The following is a 20,012-nucleotide window of genomic DNA, read 5'->3' as shown; positions in this document are numbered from 1 at the left end:
TGCCATATGCAGTTTGAATCTCCTGGTATGGTAGGTAAAGTCGTTTCACAAGCATGGATCTTCTTTTTCAACTTGTAGTGATTTGCTTGTATTCCTTTTCTTGTTTTGATACCACACCAAGTCGTTTCACAGGCAATGGATCTTTGTTTTCAACTTGTCCTTTTCTTGTTTTGTAATCACACCAAGGAACCCATGTCCTTGTAGGAGCTTGAACTTGAAAGGCATTCCCAGACATCTATGGTTGTCCCCAACTTCTACTTCTACCTTTATGTAACTATGCCAGCATGTTGATAATAGGTGTTCACGATGCTAGGGCTCTTGCCCTTGGACACTCGAGTGCATCCTCCTCTTGGGGTGGGTCACCCGATGAGGAGGCTCCTAGCTGGTTGCTACGAGTTCTCTCCATCATTCCCAGCACGTGGTGCATCGATTAGGTGGCCATAGTGATGCCTACACGTGGCTCTCGCCCGATGGTACGCGGCCCTTGCCCGACCATGTAACATGGCTAATATTTGGAAGGGAAAAGCACCTCCCCCTGTGGGCCCTCTGGTGTCGAAAAAACAACAACTATGCCAGCATGTTGATAATAGGTTTTCAAACTTCTTAGGCTGGGTTACTGCTCTCTCTGTGCTTTTGCAGACAGATGTTACAAAGGATAGCTGTTTTAAATTTAAGTACGGGTGCATTTAGCTGCTTTAAAGAAATTCTTTTTTTCTTGTCTAGCTGCTTGTGGTCTTGCTGCATAAGGTGACATCCGTTTTCTGTATATTCTGGAATGATATGCCTGTCTTTATAATGCATGAAGTTGTTACCTTTCAAGATAGGCTGGTCTCTTTCAGCAAGAAAGTTTTTTGTTCTGATTTTTTGTTTGTTTATATACTTATCTTTATTCATTAGTTTCATGCAGGTGAAAAAAACAATAAATCCTACACAGCAAGAGATGTTGCTTTGGGATTGATTGATGTTTTTGGATGGAGTGTGGATGCTGACGGGAAAGGTGAAGTGGGAAAAGTAGCAGAGATTGTACATGTTGGAAGATTGGGTGCAGGGGAAGATGGCACAATCACACCTTATGAGTATCTTCTAAAGGTAGTTCGGCCTTTTTCCATCGAAGAGGAATCAGGTCAAAGAAGCTTGGCTCCGGTTGCTTCAAACCATTATGACCTTCTCGGAGCAAGAGAAATTAAGATATTGATCCCCATTGTTAACGAGTTCATGCAACACATCGACCCCGTAAAGAAGCGACTCCTTGTGAAGGTAAGCTATACATATGAAATGGTAGTCCCTTGCTAACCGTATCAGTTAATTTTCTAAATCATTTTCGGGACTTTGTAACAAACGATTTCTGACACAAGCTGCAAGATAAGAGACTGGAGCATTTTAGGCATAGGGTCATATGTTGCATATGTACCCAGTGTGGACACTGTATTTTATAGTCTTCACAAATACAATGAATTGTGGAATATTTGTAATGGAGTGAGGCTTTGCTTACTTGTGGCTTCTTTGGGGCATAACATCGATAGTCGTTGAGGTAAGAGCCTATAAAAAAGGTTCCACTTTCAATCAGATGACTTTGGCAATGGTTACAGGGTTAGGGGCACCCATTGTCTGGTACATACACGTTACTACCAAAGTCGACGATGCGGAAGCATATATAATATAAATATATATATATATATAAATATAAATATAAATAAATAAATAAATAAATAAATAAATAAATAAATATAAATATATATATATATATATATATATATATATATATATATATATATATAAATAAATAAATAAATAAATAAATAAATAAATAAATAAATAAATAAATAAATAAATAAATATATATATATATATATATATATATATATAGAGAGAGAGAGAGAGAGAGAGAGAGAGAGAGAGAGAGAGAGAGAGAGAGAGAGAGAGAGAGAGAGAGAGAGAGAGAGAGAGTCTCCTGAGTCAATCAACCTTGACAATGAATAATTGAATCTGTAATACAATGGGGGCAAGGGGTTGCATATATAGCAACCTCAGTAAATTGCCCTACCAAGGCTTTGACAAATAAGTAAAGTAAATACCTAAAAGCCAAAATAAATAATGGGACCACATTGGGCAGTTCACTTGAGATTCCAAAACTCTTAACACCCTCTTTGCAGCTCATAGTGGACATCAATAGTGAGACCAAGTCGATGAAGAAGCTACCATAGACACCCCACTAGAAGGCCTTGGACTACTGGATACACCTCGGTTTTGCTACCCTCAACTTTGTTCCTTACAAAAAAAAAAAAAGAATGCCATCTTGAGCATCGGTTGCCCTTTTACGTAATTGAACTGTAGACCACACTACGTCCAAGAATCCGAATTCGTGAAGTGTGAACACATCACGTCCAAAATATAATACTCCAAGATAATGAACTGTGGAACACATCCTGACTATGGTCAGACGAACCATATTGGATTGGTGCACTCATCCATAGTGTTTTGGATTTGTTTGATTGGTTCCGTGCCAGATACATGTGCCTTGATACATGTGCCTTGAACTCTGACCTATGGGTTCAAACACTGATAACTTGAACTCCAACACAAGGGTCCAAATTAATTATCCGGAGCACTTTTTGCCCCTCTTTGCCACTCACAAGCCTCTCTAGGGCTGAAGTTGGTGGCGGCACCAATTTCCATGTGACTAGAAGGCGGGACACCTTGCCAGTGTAGACCCCACTACACCAGCAGCTGCTTTGCTGTCCTTCCCTACGTCACTATCACTGCTTTCCTCCTAATGCTTGCTTTTACCTTTGTCCTTTGTAGAATCTTTGTCTTTGCCATTCCGAAGGAACCACCTGTTTCAGAAATCTGAATTTTTCCTTGAGTTATCAACACGGTTTCCTCAATGAGAAAAGAGTTGAGACCATCAAATTCCAACTTTTCCTTAGTGACTTGTAGCCAAAGTGTCCTAGACACCGTTTCATACGCCTCAGGCAACTCGTGAGAACCTAAGTAGCTAATTGAGTACTCGTCAATACACTTTTCATAGCTGATAGTTGATCACAAATAACTTTAGCCTTCATAAGAAATGATTGCATGGATTTTCCTGGTGTAAACTGGATGGAAAATAATAGTCCAAGAAGGGTGATTGCTTGCATCGTAGAATCCCGATCAAACATTATGATGTCATATCGTTGGCAGTCTTTAAAGTCTGAATGGCCGAAGAAATATCCTTTGTAAGAGATTCCGCAATGGCCGACATTGCCTCCGCATTATCCTCATCCCAATTGACACACGAATTGAGATTTTGTCATCTTGAAGGCGGGCGTACAGTTGTCGACAATATCCCATAAGCCTTTCCACGAGAACCAGAGTCGCATGATCAAATTCCGATGAGCATAGTTATTTCCGTTCAGTTTTTCGCTGGTGCTCGAGTAAGAGAGGGCCATGTTGAAGTTGCAAGATCTAGTAATCTGGGAAGCCTTTTCGCACTCCAAGGGTGGCCGCACTAACCAAGCCGCAAAATAAACCTCCAAGCTGTCCAAGCCGATCCACTCCTCGGCTATTCCCAAGCTGCTCCGCAAAATTCGCTATCCCCTCTTAAGCTCCAAACTCCGCCTCTTGTCTCCCAAGCCGCTTCAAAGCACTTAAAAATGGCCGCACGGTTAGCACAAAGCTGCTCCAATAAACCAATCCAAAATGTTCAATTCTCCCTTTGCAGGCGTCCTTCTCACTTCTCCAAGCCAAGTAACTTCCTCCAATGCCCCTATCTTGGGCTATAATCTCCCAAAACAAGGTTGCATAAGGCGTTTAAAAAAAATTGCTCAGCAGATTGATGATGGGGTGGTCAAGGAGGAAGGGGGGGAGTCGTTGGCAAGGGAAGGGATAGGAAGTCTTGGGACACTGCCTGCTGCAAGGAGAGAGAGCCCAGTTGCAACGTCGTTAACCACTTCCGATAGCAACGTTTTAAAATGCTAGCAACAAAGCGCTAGAAGCAACGTGGGGAAGTCCGGCACCGTCGATGCGAGCACAAATGCTGCGTCTCAAAATGCTAGCGACAAAGCTTCAACACGGGTAGGCAAGGGACGAGCGCCGCAGTGTTTTAAAACGTTAGAGACGGGAGGGGGGAAAGCCACGCGGCGCCGGGAGAGAGTAAAGGCTTAGCGTTTTAAAACGCTATTTGCAAAGGTGTGGGGAAGTAGGACGCCGACGACTTCTTCTCCGTGGGTACTCCTCCACCAAAGCTTTTCACCAACACAGCTCTGATACCATGTCAAAGTCGACGATGCGGAAGCGTAGAGAGAGAGAGAGAGAGAGAGAGAGAGAGAGAGAGAGAGAGAGAGAGAGAGAGAGAGAGAGAGTCTCTTGAACCAATCTACCTTGGCAATGAATAACTGAATGTGTAATACAATGGAGGCAAGGGGTTGCATATATAGCAACCTCAGTAAATTGCCCTACTAGACTTTGACAAATAAGTAAAGTAAATACCTAAAAGCCAAAGTAAATAATGGGACCACATTGAGCAGTTCACTTGAGATGCACAAACTCTAACTGTTACTTCAAATTGTGCTTCCGTAAGAAATAGAAAACTTTGAGGGTCTCTATAATAGGAGCTCAGAATGACAAATCTCCATTGGGGCGATATAGCTCGTGTGTCATATCCTCTCTTTCCCTATGGCCTCTTTCACGTTCAGTTGCAGTTTGGTATTTGATTTGTGGTCATGTATTAGTTTAAGTTGGAGCTTTTGTAATAGAAACCACTTGGCCTCTTCAGCAAGACGAGGTCCCCGCCTCCTTTCTCCCCGCCAACTCCTTCCTATTCTGCCGCTCCCGCCTGTCACGAGGACGTGGTAGTTATTAACCATGTCACAAAGATGTGGCAACTGCTAACCTTGGTTGTTGGTTTCTTTCCAATGGGGTTTATTTTATTTGTTTTGAGACCCTCTTTTTGAAGTAGCAAACGGTCGGACATTGTATGGCCAATGTGAATGGTAGATTCACCCGCAGACGGGAAGTGGTCGGCACTGGAATTCGTATGGTAAGAGGATGTCTAGGCTCAGAGCAAGATCATATAGGTCCCCCCCGTCGCACTTAGCAAGTTGGTGGATACTAGGAAGTGAACTCAATAAAGGCCTAAAGTCAAGGTGTGACTACCAGCAGAAAGTATCCAATACTTGGGCCACATTGCACTTTTGGATGCGGTCCCAATGAGGATAGATGGTGAGAAGACCAGTGGGAGCCCAATGGAAGCATCTCCTAAAATTTAGGGAACTGCTATTTTGGGCCACGAAATGTGTTCGCGTCATTACCTTCGGTATGACTACGGGAACATGTTATAACTCTGCCGCGAAGTCAACTGACGCTTCGGTTGGGATATTTTTAAGCGACGAACCCGAAACGGGCAAATGCTTGAAAATGCGCCAAGTGTCATTTTCTCATGCACTTACCTCTTCAGGAAGAAGTGGCGCTGAATTTTGAAGCTGGGAAGGCCTTCATTTGCAATTTGTCACAGGTTAAGAGCTATGGAGTGCTTCCTTTCCCTCTCATGTACAGTGTGGTGCTAGGAGTGATGCCCTGCACACTACACACTGCTCTCTCTCTCCCCTACGTGCAGTTATGTGATGCCCCACAAGAGGGCTCCTCATTTGATTGATGTACAGCTGTGGGTTCATGCTTTTGCGTTGAGGCAAGAGCCTCCTTGAGCAGGGACATGGGTAGCTAGCTGCTGCTCCAAAGCAGGCACTGGTGAGGGTCATAACCTCACCATACAGGTGCAAAATCAGCGTTGTGTATGCGCTGTAATTTTACTGTTTTTCAGTCATACGGACGCCAGAACCTTTGGGAATCGTGCCCCACTGGCAGAGGACAGTTAGGGGACTGTTTGAGGGCTGAAAACAGGGCAAAAACTAGTAAATACAGTGTGCTGAATTTACTGTTTTTGGGCAGGAATCAGAGGGTATACGCCAGTAAAAGCGAGTTTCAGCAAGGTAATTGGTTTCGCGCAAGTTTAGGGGCTGTTATGTTGCCGAAATTTGGCCAAAACAGGCGGTATCTAGTGGGATACAGTCAAAGGATTCCCAGGACTCTTCTTTGTACTTTACCCTCCTAAAGAATAAAGAAATACCGAAAGGGGCGCCAATTTGGGGCCTACAGGTTGTCGGCGTGTGCTCGGAGCATTCTAGCTTCCGAGCCGTGTGTGTGATTAAGTGTTAATTCCCGTTATAGGTCTCCTTTGCAAAGTGCTCTGTGTGTGTGTCTAAAGTAAAGAATTTCGGGTGAAAGCCAACGCCTACCGCCCTACGGGCCGGTTTCATAGGATTCATTGTCGGGATATCAATCACTTTTTCCTTAAAGAGTGAGCCTGGATTGTTTAGGGTAAAGACACAGAGTGCAGGAACGCGGGGATTACACTATGGCCGACAAGGGGAAGGGAATTATGGAAGAGGGTTCCTCTTCATAGGACAGGGAGGAGATTCCTATGATTTTTGAGATTGGCGAGAGCTCACGGCCACGTCAGTCTGTACCTCCCGTCAACGTGAATGTTCCTTCAGTAGTACAGGGCTTTATGACTGGGCAACTTGAGGATGATGCGTTCAAGACTCAGTTAGTTGCCGCGGTGAATGTCTTTTCGCAGCTGGTGCAGAATCCGAGGTTTATGGAATTCTTGCAAGCGCCACCAGTGCAACAGCAAAAGAGGCAACCTACGCCGCGTACGGAGCTTGTTGATGCTCAAGCCAAGTACTTCATGTGGCGTAGGAGGAAAGGGAACACTCGCATGTTGCGGAGTCGGGGGCTCCAAAGCAGGTTCTTCTCGTGTGTCACAAAGTGATGACGTGGTGGACAACAGAAACCCTAATTTCTGCCAGAAACCCTGAAATTCCTGCAAACCCTAATTTCTGCCAAAAACCCTAATTTCCGGAAATCGCGGAGGCGGATTATTATTTATTTATTTATTTATTTATTTTTTTGGGAAAATGATGAGCGACGCGAATTTTGCTTTTGCTTTTTTTTTATAAAAAAAAGAGAAAAGACTCTCTAAGAGAGAGAGAGAACTGATGCTTTTGATTTTAAAAGCTTTTGGGGCTCTGCTTTTGGGCATCCCTTGTAACCTTTAAATTAGTGGTGAGGGCCTCACTTCTCAGGGCATCTGGACGCAGAGTCTGAGAGTGAAACCCTAACGGCTCTCTTGTACTTTGATGATTGATTAATATAAAAAGAAATACCGAAAGGGGCGCCAGTCTTTGGGGCCAATATCTCTAGGCACGGAACTCCGCCGGGCCAGTGCAAATCTATTGTGATCTGTGAATTGTTTTGAAGTGGTTATTTGGTGCTGTCGCGGTTGATTCTTGACTTGGAGTGTCCAAGTCTGTTACAGTGGTATCAGAGCACGGCCGATTTCTCTTCTACGGGAAATCCGATCCCCGAATTTTTTTTCCGCGGCACCTATGGCTTCAGGCAATGATCAGTCGACTCCCTCTGCATCTGGAGATGCGGGCTGGGATCACAACGAAGATTCAGGCAGAGTATGGCCCGCCTTGGCCTACTTAGGCAGAGCGGCGAGAGATAGAGCGTCGCCAGTTGATCAACGATGCAACAAAGATGATGCTCAATTTTGCCAAGGACCCGAAGATGGCAAAATATATGAACCAGACCTCTTTGGAAGAGGTACAGACGGAGTGGCAGAGAACCACAACACCACTCCCGAAACCCGCTCTCAAGAAACCTTCTGCCTCCAAGAAATATACAGAGAAGGAACTGGAGAACATGGTTGATGCACGGATTGCTGAGTTTTTTGACACGCAAAAGAAAGCCAAAAAGCACGGCAAAAAGTAGAAGAAAGGCACTGACTTCCCGGGACATTTGGGTCGTCGGTCAACATTTGACAAGGCAAAGAAATTGAAGAAGTGCGTCAAGTTTGAAGACCTACCCAGTTCTTCTTCTGACAGTTCTTCTAGCTCCTCGGATTAGAGCGAAGAAGACAGAAAAAGCAAAAAGCGAAGCAAGACACAAAGCTTCGGAAAGGGCAAGAAAAAGGCAAAGAAGGCTACATCTCGCCCAGAGACTTACAGTTCTACTGAGGACTCGTCTACAGACAGCTCAGATTCCGATGACGGAAAGTTTTATGCGAACAAGAAGAATTTTTACAAAGCCAACCAGTATGACTTTCTCGAAGATAAAAAGCAAGAAAGTCCGAGAGTTTAAGGAAGGTGGCCACTCGATCAAGTTTGATACTGTTCAGGATACTCAGATGCTTCGAAGGCTTTGTCTTTTATACAGCAGTTTGACATCGCTTTTGTGGGAGGACGCTATTCAGAGCACTCCAAGATTCGGAGAGCTGCCTCTTACTTTAAGGGGAATGCTCGTACTTGGTGGTCCACGCTTCTATTAAGCAAGACTGTGCCAGTTACATGGCTGAAATTCAAGAGGCTTTTTATTTCTTCTTGGTTGACTCAAGAGTTTGAGCGAGATATACGAGCTGCTTGGAACCATCTCCGGATGACCAAGAGTGATACAGTGAATTCTTATTGTGAAAGATTCTGGAACTCTTTTCTACCCGCCTCTTCATTCAAGAAGACCTCGTTCAGAGAACAGATTGAGCGGTTTACCTTGGGTCTACCTACAGAGATCCGAGATCACTGCTTGGAACAGAAGTCAGCTTCTATTCAGGAGTTGATGAGTCATGCGAAGCGGGGCTTTGCCATTCACTCTGGCAGTCTGACCTACCCCACAGATGAGGCCATGACACAACGAGTCGAACAGACTTCTGGGAATGAAAGTAGAATGAAAAAGAGCAACCCAGAGAAAAAAAAAAAGGATACACGACCCAAGCTTACTCCTGAGGAGAGAGCTCGCTTCATCAGAGAGGGGAAGTGCTTTGGATGCGGGGAACATGGACATATTTCCGCAAAGTGCCCTGATAAGGCACAGAAAGAATAGAATGATAAAGACAACGACAGGTTTGAGAGTTCGAGAGCAGTTGAGGAATGTGGCAGAAAAGGCAGATAGAAAAGCAGAACTGGTACCACATGGCGTGGGACCTGCACCGAATCTAATGAATGAAAGTACAAACTTTGCCGCTTTCGGGGCAAAGTGAAGGATCAGGAAGCTCTTTTGAAGGAGCCAAGGCCAACTTCTTTTCACTTGGAATTGGCGGCTCGATTTGGAACTACGCCCGACAGACTGACACCACAGGCGGAGGTAGTTCGACTGGCACCCGGATGGGATGTTGCCATTACACCGAGCATTGGCAAACTTTGTTTGCAATGACAGGGGTGTTTAGGGCACGCGAGTGACGTTCTACTCGGGATCCCTTGGTACCACAAGAACTACGCCGTGGTTGACTACCGGGCCGAGAAAGCGACTTTGATAAATGAAGGGCTTAGAGATTGTACTTGATGAACTTCAGTTTTCTTACTCATTCTTTTGGGAGAACTGAACGATGGATAAAGGTTGAATATGTTTTGACCTGAAGAAAAGAACGCCAAGATTTTTTTTCTCCACGCTCATGCCGATTGCTTTTGAGAGGGCCTGAAGATCATACCATTGATCTGATATCTGGAAGCACGCCACCGAATCGGCCACCTTATCGTGTGAGCCGAGTACAGAATGAAAAGATTATGAACTCAGTGAAAGACCTCTTGGAAAAGGGTCTTGTCCAGCCTAGTACTTCACCGTATTGCTCTCCAGTGTTGTTGGTTTTGAAGAAAGATGGATCTTGGAGAATGTGCATCGATTATAGCACTCTCAACGAAATCACCATCAAGAACAGATTTCCGATTCCTAGGATCGATGATATACTCGACAGGTTACAGGGATCCTCGTGCTTTAGCAGGATTGACTTGAAGAGTGGATATCATCAGATCAGGATAGCGCCAAGAGATGTCTACAAGACAGCTTTTCGGACGACTTTTGGGTTATTTGAGTTTCTGGTGATGCCTTTTGGCTTAACCAATGCTCCTGCGACATTTAATCGGATGATGGATAGGATTTTTCGAGAGTACAGGCTATTTGTTGGCACTTTCTTGGACGACATCATTGTTTTCTCCAAAAATGAGGCAGAACACAGAGATCATCTGCTTCAAGTCTTTCAGGCATTACGAGATCACACATTAGTGATTAATGCTACGAAAAGTGAATTTTTCCTACCAGAGATACATTTTTTGGGACACATTGTGTCAACAGCAGGAGTGCAAATGAACCATGCCAAGATAGAGACTATCCGTGATTGGCCCCATTTGAGGAATGTCCATGAAGTTAGAAGCTTCTTGGGACTGTGTTCGTACTACAGGCGGTTCATATGAAAGTTTGCAGAGGTTGCTTCCCCTTTGCATACCTTGACACAGAAAGGAGTACCTTTTTCGTGGGGACCCACAGAGGTGACTGCCTTTCAGACATTGAAAGAGAAATTCACTACAGGACCAGATTTGACTTTGCCGGACTTGCAGAAGTCATTTGAAGTATTTTGTGATGGTTGTGGTCGTAGTCTGGGTACGTCTTGATGCAAGAAGGCCATGTCATAGCTTACGAGAGTCGTTTGTTCTCTAGGCCGGAGATGACAGCACAGATCTATGGGAAAGAGCTTTTGGCGGTTATCCACGCTCTTACTCAGTGGCGGCATTACCTACTCGTAGCGGATTTTACTGTCTTTACAGACCATCAGAGTTTGCCCTACTTCTTGTCACAGAAGCAGCTTTCGGAAAAGCAGATGCGGTGGGTGAACATCTTGTCACAGTTCCACTTCCAGATTGTCCATGTGCAGGGACAGAAGAATGTGGTGGCAGATGCTTTGTCTCGAAAACCGTTGGTTCTGGCTATTTCCGCGATACATCATAGGAGCTTCGAGGATATGGTCAATCAGTGTGCCACAGATTCAGATTTTGCAGATATTTTCACACGGATACGGGATGAGGAGACAGTAGCTGGATACTCCCTTCGGGAAGGCTACTTGATGAAAAAGACTATGTTGTGCGTTACACAGCCGTTGAGGGAAAAGGTTATGACTGATTGCCATTGTCCACCTTTTACGGGTCACCGCGGCATTGCTACCACCATGAAAGGGGTAGAGAGAGATTTCTTTTGGCGGAGACTGAAGAAGGATGTGGAAGAGTTTGTGCGCAGTTGCTTGGTATGTCAGAAGGTCAAGTTTGACAGGCATAAGGCACAGGGATTGTTACAACCTTTACCCATACCCACCCGCCCTTGGGAAAATATTGAAATGGATTTCATTTTTTTTGATCTCCCGAGAATATAGAATGATCACGATGATTTTCCGATTACATGGCACGCCTGAGACGATTGTCTCCGACAGAGACCCCAGATTTATGAGTTTGTTTTGGAAGGCAATTTGGGAGAACATTGGCACGCGGTTGCAGTTCTAGTCATCGTTCCACTTGCTGACTGACGGGCAATCTGAGATTGCCAATTCAGTGATTTTAGATTTATTGAAGTCTTGTATCTCGCATCAGAAGACTCAATGGGAAAAGAACTTACCTTTGGTGGAATTTGCCTACAATAACACGATACACTCTTCGACGGGGAAAACGCCATGTGAGATTGTTGAAACTGCTGCGAAGGTTCCATCCTTCCTGAGCACGAAAGATTAGAAATTTGAAGCGGATGAATATTCGCGAGATTTGGATACGGCTTTTGCCAAGGTTCGCGAGACTTTGCAGGAGTCTCAAGAACGATAGAAAAAGGCAGCGGATCGCCATCGTCGCGACTGGAAACTGAAGGAGGATGATTGGGTGCTCTTACTTTTGAGAAGGCACGCCTAAGAAAGAAAAAGGGAAAGGAGAGGCTTTTTCCAAAGCTTAGTATGTGATACTACGGACCTTTGCAGATTACTGACAAGATAAATGATGTCTCCTTCCGATTGGAACTGCCAGATACTTGGAGGATTCACAATGCATTGCATGTGAGTCTCTTGAAACCTGTTAAGGGTGATGTGCCTGATGATGGGGAGCCTGATGAGCAACCCAAAGTGGAAGAAAACGAGGAGATCCTTGTTCCTGAACAGATTTTGGCACATAATGATACGAAGAAGGGTAAAGTCCGAAGGTGGGTTCTTGGTTAAGTTCAAGAACTTTCCTGTATTTGATGCGAAGTGGATGGAGGAGGAGGACCTAGCAGATACTCCTCGGATTGTGAAACTTTACCTCGATGTTTTGGTTTAGCATAGTCTACTCCAAACGGAACCTAGAAACTCAGCTTGGCCGAAGATCTGGTGCAGTGGGATGCACAAGAGGGGAGTTACTCCGCTCCTTTGTCAACAGATGCCTCGATTTTGAAACTAAAGTCACTGATGTCTCTTTGAGCTTCAGGGATACTGAGAGCTGACAGTATTCTGCTGGATGACTTTATCAAATGGAATTCCTGATTATGATACTGATTTGTTCTTGACTTCTTGTGAGTGCAGGAACTGATAGCCGAAATGACTGCAGCATTTTGGTCTGATTGATCTCGAATAGACATGGTTGCAATAGGGGTTAGTCAATCGGACATCGATGAGGTCCCGATTGGACCTAGATGTGACTGCTAGCTACATTGCCGATAAATCATGGTCTAAGATCCGAATGAATGTTGAATGTCATGTGATGTCCTGTGATGTCTGGTGATGTCCTGTGATGTCGTGTGATGTGACTGTCGATTTTGTACATGTGCTAGATGTGTGTTCCTAGTACGTAGGTACTAACAGTCAGTGTCTGCTAAGACGGTTTATGGCTTTTGTCGGTTTTGCAGGCGTAATCGCGGTCGATTACAATGCTTTCAAGAGGGGGGTATGTCACAAAATGATGACGTGGCGGACAACAGAAACCCTAAAATTCCTGCAAACCCTAATTTCTGCCAAAAACCCTAATTTTCGGAAATTGCAGAGGCGGATTATTAATTTTTTCTTTTTTTGGGAAAATGATGAGTGACGCGAATTTTGCTTTTGCTTTTTTTTTTTTATAAAAAAAAGAGAAAAGACTCTCTAAGAGAGAGAGAGAATTGATGCTTTTGATTTTAAAAGCTTTTGGGGCTCTGCTTTTGGGCATCCCTTGTAACCTTTAAATTAGTGGTGAGGGCCTCACTTCTCAGGGCATCTGGACGCAGAGTCTGAGAGTGAAACCCTAACCGCTCTCTTGTACTTTGATGATTGATTAATATAAAAAGAAATACCGAAAGGGGCGCCAGTCTCTGGGGCCAATATCTCTAGGCACGGAACTCCGCCGGGCCAGTGCAAATCTATTGTGATCTGTGAATTGTTTTGAAGTGGTTATTTGGTGCTGTCGCGGTTGATTCTTGACTTGGGAGTGTCCAAGTCTGTTACACCGTGCTTGAACAGGTGGCTAGAACGCCTATTCCACAGGTTATGCCAGTTCAGCTCGCCACCTTTCAGAGCCAGCATGCTGTCTTGAATGGACAGGGAGCTGGATACCAGGCTATGCACTCAGTTTTTCCACCATCCACGGTACATCCTGGGTATTTCGGGGGTGGATCAGTGTTCCAAAGTATGGCTGGTTATGCGCCTGGAAGTCAGCCGTACATGCCAGGAACAGTGTTTGGGGGTATGCAAGGCATCATGCCAAACCCCATGTATGGTAGTATCGGCATGCAGCAAGGTTTCCACTGCAACCAGGGCCAGTTTGGGGTGCCACAGGGTCATTTTGGCATGGCTGGTTTTTCTGGACTGCAGCCAGATATCGCACCTCTGACGCAAAATGTGAATCGCCAAGACGTGCTGATCATGCCTACTACAGTGCCCATGTTGTAGACCATCCCTTATGACAACTTGGGGGCACTAGAGAAGCCGAAGGCTTACAAAGAAGGTGGTGCAGCAGTAAAGTTCAGTACCTTCAGTGGTTTCAAGGATAAGACAAAGGCCCTCACTTTCCTCCAGCAGTTTGATACAGCTTATGCAGGAGGGAATTTTACAGAGGCCTCGAAGGTCAAGAAAGCTGCCACTTTCTTAAAGGACAATGCGCTTACATGGTGGACGACATTGTTAATGCAAGGACAGGCACCCGCCACTTGAGTTTACTTCAAGCAAATGTTTGCATCTGCTTGGCTATCAAATGAATTTGAAGCCGACGTCCTGACAGATTGGCACCAGCTTACTTCAGCTCCGTGCAAGAGCTTGCTGGAGTACAATAGGAGGTTTTGTAAAGCGTTACTCTCAGTACAGATTTGTGCCACTGACAGAGCAGATAGAAAAGTACTGTTGTGGGCTGCCTAAAGGGCTTCGCGATTACTGTACAAAGAACAAAGTGGCTACCCTTACTCAGCTTATGGAAGTTGCGAACACTGGTCTTGCCTTGTTGAAAGGAGAGGACAATGGATTTCTGAGCAGTGACAAAGGAGGGCAGCAAAAGAAAAATTCAGCGAAGAAGCCCTTTGTGAAAACGGCTCGTGATGCGTCACAGGGGTCGGAAAAGGCCACCAAAGGCAAGGATTCAACCGGGACTTCTGGAGCGCAGGCAAAGAAACAGAAAAGGAAGCCTTTTGTGCGCAAGTCGCTCGAGGAAAAGAAGGTCCTAATGGTTGAGAACAAATGCTTTATATGCGAGCAGCCTGGTCACTTTTCTATCAATTGTCCACAAAGGAAAAGGCCAGCTGACTCAGAGGATAAAGAAAACCAGAAAGGCAAGAAGCCAAAACCCACGACAGGTTTAGTGCTAGACATGGTGGGTGACAGGCCCAACACAGATGCCAGTGAGTTATGCAGGGCATGGGGTAAAGTTAGGGATCAAACAGCACTCATCTTCTTTGATCCAGGTGCCAAAGCAAACTTTATCTCACCAGAGTTAGCTATGAAGCTGGGCATCAGAGCTGAAGAGATGGGGTACACAGCAGAGGAAGGGTTGGCATGTCCTGGCCACTCAGAGTGTGTTACCCCCATCATTGGAAAACTGCGTCTGCATATTTAGTCGTATGTGAACACTGAAGAGTTTTACATCATGCTGCTGGAAGGTTGTGACGCCTTGTTGGGGATCCCGTGGATGTTCCGAGTGCATGGAATCTTGGATGCCTATAACAAAAAGATCACTGTACAGCATAGGGGCAAAACTCACATCTTGGATGTAAAGCTTAAAGGAGAGTCAGTCCCTATTGTATCTGCTTCTGCTATCACTTCTGTAATAAAGAATCATCTTTCTGTGTACTTGATTTTTGCACGTGATGTCTCAGATAGTGATCAGTCAATTTATCTGTGTTAGATAAAGAAAGGTCAGCATTTTTGCAAAAGTTTAGTGACTGTTTTTCTGATTCATTACCGTCGCAATTGCTGCCAGAGAGACCTGAGGACCATTGGATAGATTTGGTGCCAGGGTGTAGCCCACCAAATAGACCTCCCTACAGGGTTAGTGCGGCGCAACAGAAAGAGATTATGGGCCAGGTTGAGGAGTTATTAGAGAAGGGGCTGATTCAGCCTAGTTCTTCACCCTTTTGCTCCCCAGTGCTCCTAGTGCAGAAGAAGGATGGCTCATGGCGCATGTGTATTGATTACCGTGCGTTGAATAAGAATACCATCAAGAATAGGTTCCCTATTCCTAGAATTGATGATATTCTCGATCGTTTAGAGGGTGCTGCAATTTTCAGCAGGATAGACCTTAAGAGTGGGTACCATCAGATTCGTATAAGGCCAGAGGATGTGCACAAGACTGCATTTAGAACGACATTTGGTCTTTATGAGTTTCTAGTGATGCCGTTTGGGCTAACAAATGCTCCTGCCACGTTCAACAGAATGATGGACCGGATTTTCCGCTCGCATCAACAGTTTGTTGGAACGTTCTTCGATGACATGATAGTGTATTCGAAGAATGAAGAGGAGCATAGGCGTCACTTGACCATTGTGTTTGAAGAGCTGCGCAGTCACAGGTTACTTGTCAATCCTAAGAAAAGTGAATTCTTCCTCGAAGAGATCCACTTTCTGGGCCACATAGTCTCAAAGGATGGTGTTAGAATGGATCCCGCAAAGGTCGAAGCTATCAAGACATGGCCAGACTTGAAGACTGTGCACGATGTCAGAAGCTTCCTGGGATTGTGTTCCTACTATAGAAGGTTTATCAGAAATTTTGCAGAGATAGCATCGCCTCTTCAGGCATTGCAAAAGAAAGAGGTCACTTTCAGATGAACCCAAAAAGAGATTTCAGCTTTTAGTCTCTTAAAGGAAAAGTTGACTTCAGATCCAGTTATTGTTTTGCCAAATCTCAGGAAGTCACTTGTGGTCCAGTGTGACGCGTGTGGCAGTAGCATCGGAGCAGTGCTAATGCATGACGGACGGGTAGTAGCTTATGAAAGCCGAATTTTGCAAGGGCCAGAGAGGATTATGCAAGTCTATGAGAAAGAGCTCTTGGCCGTGATTCATGCGCTTTCTAGCTGGAAGCACTACCTCTTAGGTGCTGATTTTGTTGTCCAAACAGATCATCAGACCTTGCGATACTTCTTGACACAGTCAAAGTTATCCGAAAAGCATATGCGATGGGCAAACATTCTTTCCATGTTCCACTTCCAGATTATGCATGTGGAAGGCAAGAAGAATGTTGTGGCTGATGCGTTATCAAGAAAGCCACAAATTTCAGCTGTGTCAATTCCTTATCATCATGAGCTAGATGACATGAAGGAACAATATACTGCTGATGAAGATTTTGCAAGGATCTTTGAACAGTTACAAGAGGGGCAACATCACGAGCACTACCTCCTCAGAGATGGTTTTATGATGATGCATGGCAGACTTTGTGTCACTAGGCCACTGCGACATAAGGTCATGGAAGAGAGTCATGTCCCACCGTATGCAGGGCATCGTGGCATTGATGCAACAGTTAAAGCGGTAGAGACATTCTTCTATTGGCCTACCTTGAGGAGAGATGTGGATGCCTTTGTGCGAACATGCATAGTTTGCCAAAAGGTCAAGTTTGATAGGCAAAAGGCACCAGGGTTGTTACAACCATTGCCGATTCCGGATAAGTCATGGGAAAGCATTGCTTTGGACTTTATCTTTGATCTTCCAAGGACGCCATCAGGGAATGATGGTATATGGACCATTATCTGCAGATTCAGCAAGCAGGCCCATTTTATCCCTGTCAGGAAGAAGATAAAATCTGATCAGATGGCACGCTTGTTCATGTACAATGTGTTTAAGTACCATGGCATGCCACAATCGATTATCAGTGATCGTGATCCTCGCATGACCAGTTTGTTCTGGAGAGGATTGTTTGAGAACATGGGCTCTACGCTCAAATTCTCGTCTTCGTTTCATCCACAAACTGATGGACAGTCAGAAGAGGCTAATTCTACCGTCTTAGATCTGTTGAAATTCTATGTGTCAGATAATAAGGGCAAGTGGGAACAGTATTTGCCTATGCTTGAGTATGCGTACAATAATACGGTGCATTCGTCTAATGGCAAAGCACCTTTTGAGATTGTTGAAGGCGGCAAAAAGGTTCCTTTCATTTTGCATACAAAGGACAAGATCTTTGAGGCAGATCGATATGTTGAGAACATGGATGAGATGTATAAGAAGATTAAAGTTGCCTTGGAGAAGACTCAGGCAAAGCAAAAAAAGGTTGCTGATCGTCACCGTCGTGAATTGCTGTTATCACCTGGTGATTGGGTTCTGTTAAGGTTCGAAAAGGCAAGGTTAAAGAAGATGAAGGGCAAGGAACGGTTGTTTCCTAAGCTCAGCATGCGTTACTATAGTCCTTTTCAAGTGCTTGACAAGATCAGCGATGTGGCTTACAGGCTGAAATTGCCTGATGCATGGAAGATTCATAATGCGTTTCACGCGAGTCTTCTAAGACCCTTCGTGGGTGATGTGCCAGAAGATATGCCAGATGAGGATCAGCCAGAAGTTCAGGAACTTGATGAGATCCTGCTACCTGAGCAAGTTTTGGCACATAAGGACAGAAAAGTTAAAGGACAAGTTGCAAGACGCTATTTGGTGAAGTTCAAGAACTATCTGCCTATGGATGCAAAGTGGATGGAAGAGCATGAACTGTCAGAGTCACCAAATGTATTGCAGCTTTACCTTGAAGCCTTTGGGTTACAGCCTACTTATGCCCCAACCCAACGTGTGCAAAGGAGGGGTAATTGTAGAGCTAGTACATCAAATGTACATATGAATTCAGTGCCATCGATGAAAATGGCAAAAGTATGAAGGTCTCATTAAGTCATTTGTATCTATGTATGTTACGACCTTTCTTGCGGATACATGCGATGATAAAAGAGTGTTAATAGCACAAGATCATCAGTGGCGTGTATTTATGGTAGTCAATGGAGGACGTTTGCAATTTCAAGAGGGGGGTATGTCACGAGGACGTGGCAGTTATTAACCATGTCACAAAGATGTGGCAACTGCTAACCTTGGTTGTTGGTTTCTTTCCAATGGGGTTTATTTTATTTGTTTTGAGACCCTCTTTTTGAAGTAGCAAACGGTCGGACATTGTATGGCCAATGTGAAAATGCGCCAAGTGTCATTTTCTCATGCACTTACGTCTTCAGGAAGAAGTGGCGCTGAATTTTGAAGCTGGGAAGGCCTTCATTTGCAATTTGTCACAGGTTAAGAGCTATGGAGTGCTTCCTTTCCCTCTCATGTACAGTGTGGTGCTAGGAGTGATGCCCTGCACACTACACACTGCTCTCTCTCTCCCCTACGTGCAGTTATGTGATGCCCCACAAGAGGGCTCCTCATTTGACTGATGTACAGCTGTGTGGGTTCATGCTTTTGCGCTGAGGCAAGAGCCTCCTTGAGCAGGGACAGGGATAGCCAGCTGCTGCTCCAAAGCAGGCACTGGTGAGGGTCATAACCTCACCATACAGGTGCAAAATCAGCGCTGTGTATGCGCTGTAATTTTACTGTTTTTCAGCCATACGAACGCCAGAACCTTTGGGAATCGTGCCCCACTGGCAGAGGACAGTTAGGGGACTGTTTGGGAGTTGAAAACAGGGCAAAAACCAGTAAATACAGTGTGCTGAATTTACTGTTTTTGGGCAGGAATTAGAGGGTATACGCCAGTAAAAGCGAGTTTCAGCAGGGGAATTGGTTTCGCGCAAGTTTAGGGGCTGTTATGTTGCCGAAATTTGGCCAAAACAGGCGGTATCTAGTGGGATACAGTCAAAGGATTCCCAGGACTCTTCTTTGTACTTTACCCTCCTAAAGAATAAAGAAATACCGAAAGGGGCGCCAATTTGGGGCCTACAGGTTGTCGGCGTGTGCTCGGAGCATTCTAGCTTCCGAGCTGTGTGTGATTAAGTGTTAATTCCTGTTATAGGTCTCCTTTGCAAAGTGCTCTGTGTGTGTGTCTAAAGTAAAGAATTTCGGGTGAAAGCCAACGCCTACCGCCCTACGGGCCGGTTTCACCGCCCCCACTACCCCCTTGCTTTTACATCTCCTCCCGCTCCTACCCCGCAGCCGACCCATGGGGTAGGACCTTCCTCGACTGCTAGGACTCTTGGCAGCGCTTTTGCCACGAGTCGCTTGTCGAGAGAGGGACAGCCTTTCTTACGAACTGTAAGGATTCTAGATGCTAATCGTTAATTAAGTACTTAAACTCATGATTAAGACTTAAGAAACTGAACTTAGAAACAAGACTTAGAAGACTCTGTGTTTGATTGAATGATGACTTGTTTACAACTGAGTACAATAGGCTCCTTATATAGGAGACGAAGAGACAAAAATGAAAAGACATGTCTCCTGGTGAAGAGACATGACTTTATACGTAAAGACACATGCTTTCGGCGAAGAGCTGCAACCATTTGGCAAAGAGTCGCACCCGTAGAGCGAAGGGGTGTGACCAGTCGTCGAAGGAGTGTGGCTTTTGGCGAAGAGGCACGTCTCTTGGGCGAAGGGGTGTGACCATCCAAGCGCAGGGGTCCTCCTTAGCATGGCACTTCGCGTATCTGCAACTAGGAGTAGATGTATTGCTGTTAACATAGTCACAATCGTGACATTCCCTCCCTCTTTAAATAAAACCCAGGGTAGTTGATGAAAACTCTGGGAGAAGGAAATGTATGGTTGTGGTGCTTCTGCATCCAAAGCTCTTTCTGTTAAGTTCCAT

At 44.9% G+C, this 20,012-nt stretch overlaps 1 protein-coding gene across 1 annotated transcript in view; it reads left to right on the top strand.

The window, feature by feature from the left end:
• Window positions 1-20,012, top strand: part of LOC147421803 (uncharacterized) — a 70,177-nt gene that overhangs the window by 20,695 nt on the left and 29,470 nt on the right. Inside the window, exon 2 of the mRNA XM_086502829.1 lies at window positions 908-1,257. Within this exon, the coding sequence (XP_086358955.1) occupies window positions 908-1,257 (350 nt within the window). The remainder of the gene's footprint in view (window positions 1-907; window positions 1,258-20,012) is intronic.

The sequence above is a fragment of the Adiantum capillus-veneris genome, chromosome 27 (assembly GCF_014529385.1).
Source record: "Adiantum capillus-veneris isolate H3 chromosome 27, ASM1452938v2, whole genome shotgun sequence".
Classification (NCBI taxonomy): Eukaryota; Viridiplantae; Streptophyta; class Polypodiopsida; order Polypodiales; family Pteridaceae; genus Adiantum; species Adiantum capillus-veneris.
The sequence above is the reverse complement of the archived record's forward strand: the minus strand, read 5'-3'. Positions and strand labels throughout refer to the sequence as shown.